General features: G+C 40.3%; 1 protein-coding gene across 1 annotated transcript; it reads left to right on the top strand.

Annotated features, from left to right (window-relative positions):
- The first annotated feature begins 1,122 nt into the window (after positions 1-1,122).
- LOC146462836 (uncharacterized) lies at positions 1,123-9,885 on the top strand. The gene is made up of 4 exons (XM_085085129.1): positions 1,123-2,408; positions 4,878-5,507; positions 6,290-6,592; positions 7,005-9,885. Exons 1-4 carry the CDS (start codon positions 2,129-2,131, stop codon positions 7,520-7,522), a joined length of 1,731 nt encoding a protein of 576 aa, XP_084941255.1. The 5' UTR covers positions 1,123-2,128; the 3' UTR covers positions 7,523-9,885.
- Positions 9,886-14,804: the final 4,919 nt, after the last annotated feature.

Here is a 14,804-nt window from a genome sequence, read left to right as displayed (position 1 = left end):
CCAGTCGTATAGGGATTTACCTACTGGATAATATCAGTGGCGCTTTCGAACACCACGGCCTGTAATTTTAAGATTAATTTTCTCTCGTGCACGGAAAGCTCCTGAATTCTTTCAACTCTCTTACATTTGCGCAACTCGTCTCGCAACAAATGAGAAGTTTACAATTGCATTTTGCGCGTGTTAACTCCTCCGCGCTCAAACCAATTTTCCTTTTCAAAAAGGTAGACGTCATTCTACCTTGTCAAACACAACTTGCAACGTATCATGTCTTGTGTGACAAGTTGCACGCAAGAGTTGCAACCATTACCTGGCCTTAACTAAACAAGCTGTAGGCCACATCCTCCAAAGCTTGATTTACTTTTGATCAAACTTCATTAGTCTCCAAAACCTAAACTTAATCCAGCGCAATCTTATTTTATAGCAAGCTTAAACTTTGAACGGAAGAAAACGAATTTGATACAACTACCAGCTCAGACAAAAAGGGGCGCGCGAAGACTAAGCTCCGCATTTCGTGAATGCATATCTCAGCTTGAATTTGGGCTCCTGTAGCCAACTCATGTGCGTGGTGGTGCGCAACATACGCGTTACACGAATTTCTGACAAGCAACATGCAATTGAAATAACGTAAATTTAGGTCAAACCACAAGATTTCTGAAGTTCAATGGCGGAAATTTGTTTACGTTCAGTTAACAAGATATCGTTAGCTCTCGTGTGTTAAGCCGGAAATTTAATAAAGTATTACTTGTTCAGCGAAATTAAGCTTGCTGACCTTTGAAGGAAAAACCAAGAGAGGAAAGTACAATGCTAATTAAAAATAAGCTTTCTCACAGCTTGAGCCTAGGTTGACGATTTGGTAACTTTAATTTTTTGTGGTGGAGGCGCAGTGTTGTTAGTTAGCACGTCTGACTCAGTTATGCAATCGGAAGATTGGAGAGTTGGGTTTTGGAGGCTGACTGGTTTCTTCATTGCTGTGTCGTTTTCTTAGAGAATAAATATTTTTCCAAATTGTCTCTCTTCACCCCGGTGTATAAATGGGTACCGGCGACATCTGGGGAAAACCCTAAAGATGGACTAACATCCCACCCAAGGGAAATGAGGGGGTAGCGATACTCTTAGTTCACGCCACAGGACACGAAAGTATATCTCTCCTTTCACGTGGTGTATGTAGGCTCATTGCACTACTTTATTTCTGTTCATGCAGTTAGACTTAGTTACTTCTACACTAAAATTATAGATTCTCTTTGAACATTACTTCTTTCACTAATTATTTCAATGATCTGGCTGAGTCATCCGGCTCTACTATTTTGTAGGTAACCCTCCTTCGCAAGCACTGCTTTTGGCATGCAGCCTCCTATCTCAAGCCAGCGCAAATTTTACCAAACTCACCCCCCACTCTCTCATCTTTTAAGAACTGAACAGCCCCTTGTTTGGCAAATTATGAATAAAGAGTGTTAGATTAGATAATTTTATTCCCAGCATACAGGGAAATGTGGTATATTATCACTGGGTAAAATTATTCACTGCTTGAATAACCGTGACCTGATAGATAGAAAGTAAACGAATACAGACATCATTAATTTTCACTTTTACGTCATGCCGTGTCGAAACAATGAAAGCTTGACGTCCGTAATGAGCAACGAAAACCCAACACGCCCAAACATGCAACCTTGCCGACGTCATGAACGTTTTTTACTGCCTTTGTATCCATTTCTGTACACGACAGGAATCTAACCGTGGTCTACCAGCTGTTCTGAGTCAGGAAGCGATTCTCCCAAAGGCCCCCTGGCCAAAATTTTCTTAGCATGTTTTCAAAGCGCAAAGAAAAGGCAAGATAATTAATATTTTTATAAGCGGAACTTTTCTAAGCGGAATTACTTAGAGGTCAACATATGTTAGGTATCTCATTTACGAGATTATTTGTTAAAACGGTTTTGCATGCCGATTCATTATTTTTCAATGGCGTAAATGCGCTGCGTGTGACGGATTATTGGGAGGCGATAAATACTTAATTGAGCAAATTCTGCTCTCCTCACCATACGTCCTATCAGTTGACACATGATATAAGTAAATCTCCCTTATAAATACCGCTCTTGTGTTGAATCGTTTTAAACTCGGTTGACAGTGTTCCATGAACAAGCGTCTTCCTCTCGCAATGAGCGACACCGAAGCTGCAGAAATGGATGTCAAGCGCGCCTCCAAATCGTCTCGAGTCTGTGATTTCCTTCCCTCAATTAGGCCCTCGTATGTCTCGTTAATCTTAATTTTCGTCTGCGGATTTCTCTGGCTGAAGTATGAAGCCACAAACGATCGTCTGCTCGAACTAGACAATCAGTTGAAGATGCTCCGCACGGAATGGAAAGATGAAGAAAAGTCAATGAAAGAAGAACAAGCAACAACATCCCCTTCAGGTAAGAACTTATAGCTCAGCTTTTCTGTGTAGTCAAGAATGTAATGTGGTCATCTGCAACATTTTTTAGTGCCGTATATCTTGAGAGAGAAAAGGAAGTTCATGTAAATATATCCCAGAGGCGCAATAAGAGTATTCGTGTTAGCCGACTGAAATAGATCGCTGCTTTGTCGTATGCACCAGAGGGGAAGTTTCATTGCTGACCCCAAAAGTTACGTTAACACTTTGCGGCTTACTTTAAAGCGTAGAAGGAATGAGGTTTTGGCTTGCATTGTAGTCTGCAACTAATCGGTACCGCGAGAGCATATGTGATTTATTGATTACCCCAATGCCTTTTGCGTGGATTTTAATTTCGCAACTTCAACGTCAGTTGTTAACGGATCGTGAAAGCTAATCGAAAGACAATTTACCTGCAGAAAGGAACTGTCAAGGTTCATGCGGGGCGTGGCTCACTTGCATGTCAGTCAGCGACATATTTTATTATTGTGATATTTATCACACACTAAGTTAACCCGACGACGATTTGCCTTTGCCAGTTGTCATGCTAGCTGACCTTTTTTTTCACAGTTTCGGCGCCATATTTCCCCCCTCGTAAACGAAGGGAAAAATTTTCCAATGCTACGAAATTTGGAGCTGACATTTTGCCGAGTGAAAACAGATTTTCTATACTACTTAGGCTACTTAGCCTTTGAAATAGATAGCTACTGAAGAGAACTGTTGGGCGCAAATATTTTTTTCGACGTCTCCCCAAGAATTGAACACACAAAAAGAAATGCCAATCATAAGCTTTGATTACTGTAAAGACAAAAATCCGGAGACACAAAGTTGATCTACTTTGAGCAGTTATCGCAACATGCAATTTAGCCTCAGTTCAGAGAAATAAATTGCAAAAGTGGCTGGTACTCACAGGCTCTTCTACACGTCATTGGAAAGTCACATTCTTCGTCTATGAAAATCTTCTGAAAAATTTGGCCCCAATAAAGTTGTGACATTCAGCTAACACGCCCATATTTCCCTCGAACATGTCATCAACGGATGTTGGCAACAAACCAAGAAATGAGATAACCGATTATCGCCTTAAAATTTCTCCCAGCACGAAGCAAGATTAAACATCTCCGACCAATTTGATAGTAATAAAAACGCTGGAAGAGTTTAATAAAGGCTGTCATGTAACGAGATAGGTCCATCACATTGAAACACATTCACTGTCCACCATATCTTTTCTTAGCTGATGGGGGGTGAATAGGGGTATGCAAATCCGCCGATCCGTGCAATTTTTTTTACCAAATCCGTCGATCCGACGCTATTTTCGTTCAAATCCGGATCCGCAGCCGTAGTATAAATCTTCTTTTGCTTTTGATATTTTATAAAGGTGACAGGCCAAACACTACTCCCGCTGGTCGCAAAATGTACCTTAGACTTACGGATAATGCTTTCCCGAGTATACGTTTCTGGGAGGATTTTCCTTTTTGATCAAATTGCGGTGAGATCTCTCTGTTAAATGGTGTTGACCTTTTGATCTTGATCGCGAAGGAAAATACTCAAATTTACTGAATGGAGGTTTTCTTATCATTCGGAGCCGTTTGAATTAGTTTCTTTATGCCCGTTATGTACGCTAGCTCTAGGGCTTTTGTTTAGGCTTTGAGTTCTTGCAGTTGTTTTCAGCTTGCTTGCTTTGTGGCCTCAACACTTCAGTTAAGGTATTGTATTCTTAGAGCTGACATGTACCTCTTCTTCTTTCATTGGCTCCTTCAAAAGAACCAATAGTGTTGATCTTGTTTCGATCTGTTCTAGGTTGTGTTTCTGACTGGGTTTTTTTTTTTTCGCTTTTTGGACCACGTAGGGTTTAGTTTGACACGGAAAAGTAGTTCCTCTAAAACTGCTCTCAGATGTCTTCGTGGAGATCTAAAAGAATGATGGTATATCTGCAAAATGCCGAAAATTGAAAAATCAGTCGATAAACCGCGAACATACCGACAAAGACCGACCACAATCCGATGAACTTGGGCTTAATCGCATGTTGCGATAAGCGCTCAAAGTAGATAAACTTTTTGTCCTCAGATTTATTACAGTAATTAATCCTTATGAGCGTAAATCATCATATTGCTAGCGTGAACGGTTATCGTTTATAACAAGCGAATAAGAAGGTTTTGAATGATCTGTGTTCTCCAGAACTAACAGCTGTAAAAGTTGCAAAATTTACAATCTCACCACTGGGTTTCGAACACTGCACGGGTTGCGAAAAGTTGGAATCAGATTATTTCAAGAAGGTTAAAATTTGTCCGTCTTGTATTTCATGTTTGTTACCTACTTGCTAAGAGAAGTTGATGGAACAGTTATCAGCAAAATCGATTTTGTACTGAAGAAAAAAAATGAATATAAGGATCTTAGAGATAGTCGCCCTTAAACTTTTGCTGTAAATTAGACCCTTAAGAAGGATTTAAGTTTATTATTGATTTATCAATAACAGGCAGACCAAGAAATCGCAGACAAGCCATGGACAACCTACCAGACATTCCAGACCTGAACTTTACTATGGATAATGTGTTTGAAGAAATTGAAAAGTACTTTGAGCAATTGCAACTCATTCCAATTGAGTACTGCAATTCAACTGGGAAGGTCTGCCCTGCAGGACCCCCCGGATCTCCTGGACCAACTGGTGCACAGGGACCGCCTGGCAAGACGGGACCAAGAGGAGAGAGAGGTAGTCCAGGTTCCATGGGACCACCAGGGATAAATAGATTGGACGGGACTCCTGGACAGAAAGGAGAAAAGGGAGACACTGGTGCCCCAGGACCAAAAGACATGCCGGGACCATCTGATGGAGATGGAGGGTCATTGATGCCCCCGAGTGCGACGATTTCACCAGCGGAACAGCATGAAGATGACAAAGGAACTACCTTTGTGGTTATTTATTGCAAGGTTCGTGGAAATCCTACTCCTAAAGTTGAATGGCGACTCAATGACAAGAAGCTTGTTCCAGATTACAGGCACAAGATGACCGATGATGGGGCGCTGATCATTAAACCTGTATATTCCAGTGATGCTGGGCAGTACAAATGTATTGCAACCAATATTTTTGGATCATTTTTTGTTTCTGGTAAGTTGAATTGCGGACATTTTCGTGACATATGATAGCAGGACATTTAAACTGAATGGCACGGGAGATTTAACGAGTTCGAAATTTGGCGATTTCCTTAAAATAGAATGTTTCCACAAAAGTGAACACTGCTAGCAAAGCACAGTGAGTGAAAACGCTGCTTGTATACGTAGGAGCTGATGCACTGACAGAAACGAAAAACAGAAAGCATGGCTGACACTACTTAGAAATATAAACGTAACGCGACAACGAAACAATGAAACAATCATCCCGGAGGACAGTTGTGCATAAACTCAAACTTGGTATTGACCTTGTCAAGTTGCCATTTCCACAGGGCGTGACTATGACTCGACAAAAAATCCCAAATATCATGTCATTTGTCAGGTTAAGGAAAGTGTGGATGGACGAAACTATCGTAACACGGAGAACATGAACAATACCATGTGAAAATATGTTTCATGAAAGGCTAATGATAATTATAACGATAATGATAATGATAGCCATAATGATAAGAATGATGATGATGGTAATAATTATGATGATAACGATGATGGTGATGGTGATAATGATGATGGTAATGATGATAATGATGATTATGATAAGAATAATGGTGATGAGAATGATGAGAATAATGATGATGATGAGATTGATGATGGTGATGACGATGATGATAATGATAATTGCTCTCATCATGGTTCATTGATATAGGAGCTCCTAAGTGCCTTAATTATTAAAGCTGTAGACGAATAAGACCCTGAGCTTTGTTTTTGTTTTCCTTCCAGAATCATTATCTGCTCCGCAAGTGACACTATCACCAACGCGTCAGACTGTAGATGAACGAAACGATGCAATTTTTAATTGCGAAGCTAGCGGAAAACCACCTTCAAAAATCAGGTGGCTTAGATCAAATAATTACTATGGAGTAAGGATTGAGCCAGGAGTGCAGTACGTGATCAGAGAGAACGGAACGCTTGTTATTAAAAACGTAGACTACCGCCGCCCAACCGATGCTGGAAGGTACATTTGTGTGGCTCACAATGCTGTTGGATGGTCCTCTCGGGCTTCTGCTTATTTGTCTGTTCGAAGTAAGAGCTATTTTTGTTGTTGTTGTTGTTGTAATAGTTGTTGTAGTTCCGGATTTCTAGTACTGCATATTGTCACTCCTTGATTGTAGTGGACAAAAAAAATGATAATAATAATAATAATAATAATAATAATAATAATAATAATAATAATAATAATAATAATAATAATAATAATAATAATAATAACAATAACAATGGCTCCAAGTGCGCGTAAAGACGACACATATATGAGCACGCACTGCATTTCTGCGCGAGCAAACAATATTTTTTATTATAATTAGACCTGAAAAGACTGGAAGTAGGAGATGGTGGCAGGGTGGAGGGGGATTGAGGCTGCGACTGAAAAGAGGATCAGGGAAAATTAGTAAAATACGGTATTTGATTTTAACATCTTGTATGGTTATCTTTTCAGAAACCTCTTGTGACTGTAATCGCAGTCCATCTGGAAACGGATGGGGTTCACAAAAGCCATATCGAGGTCCAAGCGGGAGTAACACGGATGCTGTTGACTTCACGACCAGTGGTGAGGTCACTCTGTTGGGATTCCGTATGTGGGGTGTGAGCCGCCCCAGAAATGGCGAGTCTGCTAATATACGGGCTATTATTCGTCTGTATAATAATAACACAATGATCGCGGAGAGGAATGGGAACTTTATCCAGTATACAAATATTCGTTATGATAGCCTTACTTTTGAGGTGCTTTTCCCTCAAGGAATCACTTTGATCCCCGGGGTAAGATACACCGCGACATCTAAAATGACTACAAACCCTGGCGAGTATTGCGTGTATCAAATTGACGGCAAGGCAAGTGCATATTGTTCTGGCGTCAAAATTAGCTTCATGTCTTCGTCGAGAACCAGCAATGGTTCTCCCTGGGACCGCTCCATGGGCCAAATTTCATCTTTTATTTTCAAGTCCTCGAGGTGTTAAGACTGCAGTTAGCGCGTTCTTAGTTTAGGCTAAAATAGACTAGTTTTGGTGATTGTTGTGATTGTCGGTTTGATTAAACTGTAAGACGCACTATAAAGAAGGCCTGTTTGGGGAAATCTCGTCCACGATTCTAGCTTTCATCAGATTCTTCAACGCCCGCATGTGGTTCCAATTTCGCCGGGAGACTGTGGACGAGATTGTGGATGGGGTGTTAAAATCACAGGTACTTGAAGCAGCCATCTTCGTCCATTTCTCAGCTATTGGTTAGAATTTTAGTTTTTTTTAAATTGATCAGCTTATTTCATTCTGAGCTGGCAGTCAAAGAAACGTGACATTTGTGATCTGACTATCAGTAATTATAATAACCCGACAAGTGCCTCTTTACGGGGTTTTAAATCGTTCGTCTTTAAAAATTGATTTCTTAACCAGCCATTAGTCAGTTTCATTGTCAGCTTCCAGTCAAAGAAATATGGCATTTGTCACCTGACAGGTAAAAGTTTGGCCAATTTTCAACTATTTTTTTTTCAATCTTGGACTTCAGACATTTGTTCCTGTGTACAAAAAATAGGAACTAACACGTGAAGTGTTTTTCTACATAAAAAAACCAATATCTCTACGAAAAAACAAATATGCATTTTTTAAAGTCAGTTTTATTTCATTGAAGTGGCTCGAGGTTGGCTTCCAGCACCCGATTAAGGCTCACCGACATATTATATTTTTTATAAAATGCAATTAGGATCATAATATTGTAGAAAGGTTTCCACTGAAAAGAAAAAGTTACCAACATAGATGTATACCGTTATATTTCTCTAAAAAAGACTGTTACTATGACAACGAGGTGACGAATCAATTTGGAACTCAAAACTATATACCCTTTGTCTTATTTCAAACACGAGTTGGCCGGCAACAGGGTTCAAAATTTTTCCTGTAAAACATGTGTCAAGCCTTTTTTCCTGGGCAAAGAGCGGACGATACAGGTACTGTTTTCTAGTTCATTGTTGTGCGGCAAGAATACACAACCCAGCGACTGTTTGCTTTTTTCCCCTCATTAATGGTGACTACATGTGGATTAAAAATCTGTCAGGGGGAGGGGGGGGGGGGTGGGGAAAGAGAATTTTTAGAGACTAATATGCGCGCGTCAATCAAAAGTACCTCATGAAGTTGAGAATTTAAATGAAACGATGCAGTCGTATTTGCGTAACTTCCCTAATACGCAATGAAGGGAAAACTCGTCAGCGACTTAGTTTAGTGTAACTGTCTTTTTACTGTACTAGTAATAAGGACAATTATTTTTATTAGTACTGCGAATAACTAACCCATTTAGTCACTTGATTTATTTTCTGGGTAACTGGCGAAAAAACAAAACACTTGCGCGGGAAATTCAGGACAGTGCCGACAGGTGATCAACGAATACTGTCCGAGTTTGAGTAGGCAACCAAGAGTGCGTGAAGAACACTATCCATTAACCTGGACTGAAGTAACATCACTTATAATAGACATACTAGTAATCAAATTTGAATTTGGCAAGAACACAGTAACAAGACGTTGAGGCTAGTTTTACTAGATCCTTAATTTTTTCAGTTGTGTCTTAGTATGACATGTAATACATCACACAAAGGGAAGAGTATTTCATCCGATTTCCAAACACCGGAAAAGTGTGAGAAGTGAGCTGAGCCCTGAAAACGAGGTGTAGCTGATTTTTGTTGTTGTTACCAACTTCGTGGTGTTTGAAAATCGGTAGAAACACTCTTTCGAGTTCAAATTGTTAAAAATTATTGAAGAATTCCAAAGCTAACATTTATCAAATTTTATGGTAATATTTCGAAACCTCGTTCGCAATAGTGATTTTCTTTGTTTTCCATCATGAACTATTAATGATTTGTATTAAGTCTCAGTGAAAATCAGCGTTGCTGAAGGAGCATATAGAGGACTTTAACAGCGGAGAACTTCTTTACATCTTATTTTAGTGCCAGCTGCAGTTTTCCAGATGAGTAGCCCATTGGTCATATCATTTTGTTACAATATAATAATATAGTTATTATGGTGAAGGGAAAATTACATTAAAAGGGGGCATGTTAAGCTATAGTGGTGGGGTACTTTAGGACAGCTTAACTTCCGTTTTTTGCAAACAGAATCACTAAAATGATTTCTGTCATTAGTTATATTCTTGAAACCTCTTTCAGTGACTACAGTAATTGTATTCTTACAAAAACGGCGTAAAGTAAAAGCAGTTTTTCGCAGTTACGTTAGCTTTTAATCTTAAAGTACGTCTTTGTATATCGTAGATTCGGGATCTATGTCATCAATTATATTGTACTGATGAGTGAACAGTGCTTTTCAAATAAAGCTATTCTAACCATAAACGTCTGCGAATAACGAGTATTTTATGAATCAGTCATTTATAGCAGTGTTTAACCCTCCCCCCCCTCTTAAACCACGGGGGGGGGGGGGGGGACAAACCAGGGGTGGAGTGGGAGAAACTCCCTATAATGGGAAAGCTGCCCCCGATAGGGATACCTTGTAGCACGGAATTTTGCGGTGGTTTTATTTTGCGGATTGGCGATTTTTCGTTTTCCAAACGAACGGCTGCGAAATAGACCTTTATTTACAAGGGTCTTTCAAAACATATCGAACAGGCCAACTGAAACTCAAGACTACAGCTGGTGGGTTCCTAGACATATACTAGCGTTTGGATTCTCATAGGGTGAGTCCTTTGAACTGTTAGTGTCATAGATTTTACCATTTTTGGCATAAAACCGTTGAAAATCAGGTATAACGAGGATTGTCGATTTTGTTTTGAAATTGGCCATGCTTTGCTTTTAAAAGGATTAGTGAGAGAGTTAGATTACGCTGCATGGAATGACATCAATACAGTCCCTTACTCAGGTCGTGCACGATCAGTATATACCAAGTCGTATGCGGAAAATATAGGGACTTGGCATGTAGTATAAGGTCCGTATAAGGATCAGTTCACGTAAGGCTGTGCCAAGCCTGAAATATACGAATGTTATGGCGTTCTACCATGATTCGATATAAAGAATCAGGCGTGTACTTGTGATAAACAGTCCTCTGTGAGCGTATAAACATCCTTTGAGGCACTTAAAGAGAAAGTACTGCCGTTTACAGCGACAGATGCGCAGTTACCAAGACTGAAACTTTATTTGGGTTTTTAGGAGGGCAGGTTAAATCCTCAGTGAACGGATATGGCAAACGACTTACTTTGCCCTGACAGCAGAGCCAATATTCGAAGGACCAGGCGTACATCCCTTAGGGGAAGAGGGCATTCCAGACACTGGGCTATGGGCGACGGGTACCTTTTTGAACCTCGTAGTACGAGAAAGGATAACGAAATTACTTTTTTCTGGTTTAAATTGAGGGTCGCAAAACAGTCTGTGGGTCAAAAGAATGGCAATGAAATCCTAGGGCTTGATATTGTAGTAGAAATGAACAGAAACTATTATGCAAAGATTGGTGTGAAAAGACCTTTTCTACGAATATTATTTAACAAATAGATTCCATTTTGCCGTACGTCTCTACTCTGATAACTCACAGATGACGTCAAAACGTGGTGAGAATAAAGAAGTGTGCTACGAGACGCAGGCGACAGTAGCGTGATTGATGTTCTTACCACGTTTTGACGTCCTCTGTGCGTTATCAGAGTGCAGACCCACGGCAAAATGGAATCTATTTATTTTATACAATAACTAAGACTTCTGACCACATTTCGTGAGCAAGCATCACGTTGACTAAGTCGAGTAAAAAACTTGCCCCCAAAATATTATAGCATGTTCGTTGCTTCACAGTGACTATTTCTGATCGATTACTTGCCATTACCGGATTTCTTTTTGGAGACAAATTTGGGCAAATATTTCCTTCCTTTTCACATCACAACATAGTTCTATAGTTTTTTTTAATCTGGTTTAGGTCACTCTCAACGTTCTTTATCCAATTTTTCTCGGACAGTTTTCCTTTCTTGCGAAAATTTGCCTATGTTTGTCCGCTACTCGCAAAAAAAAGTTTGGAAAACTTTGTTGACCAGTCACTCTGGCTGGCATATGGACTCTTGACTCTGATCACGTGCGCCAGTCACACCAGTCGAATTACGTGCATCTACACTCTAATCAGAAACTCCGCTACACCAATCAAAACGCGAGTTTTACACTGTTCATTGTATAAAAAGGGGAATGTTCTTCTGTGTTTGGCATGGTTATATAAGAAAGGAGTGTATATATTTTTTGTTATGTGTGTGAAAGCCATACCATTTTGGTTAAAGTGAGTTAGTATCGTAAAGGGTAAAGAGATGATCCCCTGGATGGGACCGCTTCGTATTAACTGTGTACCACAGTATAAAAATAGCGTGGTAGATTTTTTTTTATAACAGCCGATGTAGAAGTCAAAAGCTGATATTCAATCGTCCACACTCAGCTCTCATAAATCATTTCAGAGTGCAAGTAAGTGTTCTCAACGGTATGCCCAGGCTGTCAAGAGTAAAGCGATTCAGTACATTAGATTGACACGAATGGGTCATCTGAAGGAACGCACAGACTTGAATCGTGCAGCAACGGTCAACTATGTTATACTGGCGCTTCTGCGGCGGCCTGAACAGAAGTTGTAAAGGTATGTTGCACCTGATTACTCAGCGCAATAATGCTCTGGAAGGAACTAGAAGCAGCTAAGTCTGCAATTACCCGCAAACGTCTTCTGGGAGTGTTCATTTTATGACGTGAACAGCAATTTCTCCTTTTCAAGCTACCACTCAGTCCCTATGTCAATTTAAAGGCATAATGAGGGCTTCTAGAGCAAAGACGTTCTTAGCAGCTCACAATAACTTTATTCAGATCTCTGAATACAATCTCTATTCTGAAGGTTTGAAGAATATTAGGTAGTGCTGGGTTATAAGTGATCGTGAAGGGCACTAGCCTCCCACGCAGTCGTTTTTAGGGGACTCGTATTACCTCCTCCTCCTGGGGAGGAGGTAATACGAGTCCCCTAAAAACGACTGCGTGGGAGACTAGAAGGGCACTGGGGTGTTTGATTTATCTTTATCATGATTATGTTCCTGTAATGTCTCATTTCTGGGTATCTGTTTGGCTCTTAAGATTTGTTCTTTCACAAAACAGTCTTTATAGCCTCGTTTTGTTAAATATGAGAGCAATTCTGCTGATCGATGTTCGAAGAATTCATCTTTGGAGCAAATCCGGCGTAAACGGAGAGCTAGGCTGTAAGGGATGGCTTTTTTGTATGATAAGGATGACTTAAGGAGTGGAGTAAATACTGGTGTTTGTCTGTAGGCTTGCAATAGAGATCGGTTTCGATTTTGCCATTTTCGAGTTCAATATTAACGTCCAGGAAAGGAATAGGAGTTGTAGATTGTTCACTAGTGAACTTAATAGTAGGGTGGATGTTGTTGAGGTATGTGATGAAGTTGCCTAGCTTTTCTTCCCCGTGTGTCCAAACCATCAGAATGTCATCTATGTACCGGAGCCAGAGAAACGGTTGATCACCGTTAAATCCTTTAGTGCTTTTCTCTCAAATTTCCCCATAAACAGGTTTGCGTAAGCAGGTGCCATTCTGGTCCCCGTGGCCGTACCATGTTGTTGTATAAAATGTTTGTCGTTGAAGACAAAGTTGTTCATAGTCAGAATCATTCTTAGAAGGACGCAGATAGATTCCGTAGGGACGGATTTATCAGTTCGTTGGCCAAGAGCTATACTACATGCGTTGGTTCCTTCGTTAGTAGGGATGTTCGTGTATAGAGATGACACATCAAGGGGAATAAGTATGGCATTGCTGGGGAGGACGTCGATATCTTTTAGTTTGTTTAACAGGTGGGTGGTGTACTTTACATAAGATGGGAGTGACTGCAACAAAGGATTAAGATGGAAACTAGCGAATTCCGATATTTTTCAGTAAGATGCCCATTTGCTGAGACAATGGGTCGACCTGGATTTCCAGCTTTGTGGATTTTAGGTAGGATGTAAAAGCGACCAGCTTTAGGACCTTGAGGGGTTAAGTAGTTGTCAGTTTCTTTGTCTATAATGCCCTCAGAAAGAAGCCTTTTGAGGTAGAAACGTACCCTTTTGTTGATACCTTCGGTAGATTCTTCATTGACTTTCTTGTAGAACAGTTGATTTTTTAATTGTCGGTAGCATTTGTTTAAAAAGTGTTGTCTGTCCATCACCACAGTATCAGATCCTTTATCTGCAGGTTTGATGATGATGTCTGTTCGTCGTTATAGTTTTTTAAGGACGTGACGTTCTCGGCGGGTTAAGTTGTCACGGATGCGTGTTGGTTTGGCGCTCATAATGTCTGTTCCAAGGAGGTTGGTTTAAACATATTCAAGAAATACTTCACAAGAAACAACCTATGCTCAACTCCACAGATTGCCTTCAAAAAATATTCAAAGGTAAATCATTCATCGCTTACCGTCGTTCACCAAAGCTTCGCGACCTTTTGGTTCGAGCAAATTAAAGAACACTCAGCCTAACACGACACCAAAGCTCACCCCTGGCACTTTCCGCTGCAACTCCACTCATGGATGTCTTACCTGCCCTTACATTGGCAAAGCAAGAACTTCGTACACTCTTAGCGAGCAACACCGGCGAAACAAGACAAATAAAGCAACATATAACCTGTAATTCTACTAACCTTACATATATGATCGAATGTAAAAAAAAAATGTAAAATACAGTATATAGGGGAAACCAAACGCACAATCCGCCAAAGGTTCACAGAACACAGTCAAGCGACAAACAGCCCACATCACGCCAACTCTACAGCAGCAGTCCCTACACACTTTAACTCACCAGGCTATGGTCGTCCAAATGTTTCAATATTCGCTAAGTTGTATTCGCTGTCGCTAAATTACATTCGCTATCGCTAAATTACATTCGCTGTCGCTAAATTGTTCATTCGCTGTCGCTAAATTGTTCATTCGCTGTCGCTAATACTTATTCGCTATCGCTAAATTGTACATTCGCTGTCGCTAATACTCATTTGCTATCGCTAAATTACATTCGCTGTCGCTAATACTTATTCGCTATCGCTGATATTCATTCGCTCTCGCTAAATTTCATTCGCTGTCGCTGAGTGTTTCCATTTCATGCGCTAAAAATTAACTCAGGGTATCCCCACACGGGAAAGTTTGTGGAAAGCCGCTAACCGCAGATTTGCATTCAAAAGCATGTGAGATCTCACGATGACCGACGAAAAGGTATGGAAATGCTCTTCTGAAATTAAAATTGCAGATTTGGTTCGCTTCTAAGCCGTTCCTCAGTGAAGA

This window comes from Pavona decussata, unplaced genomic scaffold (genome assembly GCF_977016875.1).
Source record: "Pavona decussata unplaced genomic scaffold, jaPavDecu1.1 SCAFFOLD_184, whole genome shotgun sequence".
Lineage (NCBI taxonomy): Eukaryota > Metazoa > Cnidaria > Anthozoa > Scleractinia > Agariciidae > Pavona > Pavona decussata.
The sequence above is the reverse complement of the archived record's forward strand: the minus strand, read 5'-3'. Positions and strand labels throughout refer to the sequence as shown.

Coding starts and splice junctions, on each gene's coding strand:
- LOC146462836 (XM_085085129.1), top strand. CDS start 2,129: ATGAACAAGCGTCTTCCTCTCGCAATGAGCGACACCGAAGCTGCAGAA. Junction 5,508..6,289: donor TGGATCATTTTTTGTTTCTG/GTAAGTTGAATT, acceptor TTTTCCTTCCAG/AATCATTATCTGCTCCGCAA. Junction 6,593..7,004: donor TGCTTATTTGTCTGTTCGAA/GTAAGAGCTATT, acceptor TTATCTTTTCAG/AAACCTCTTGTGACTGTAAT.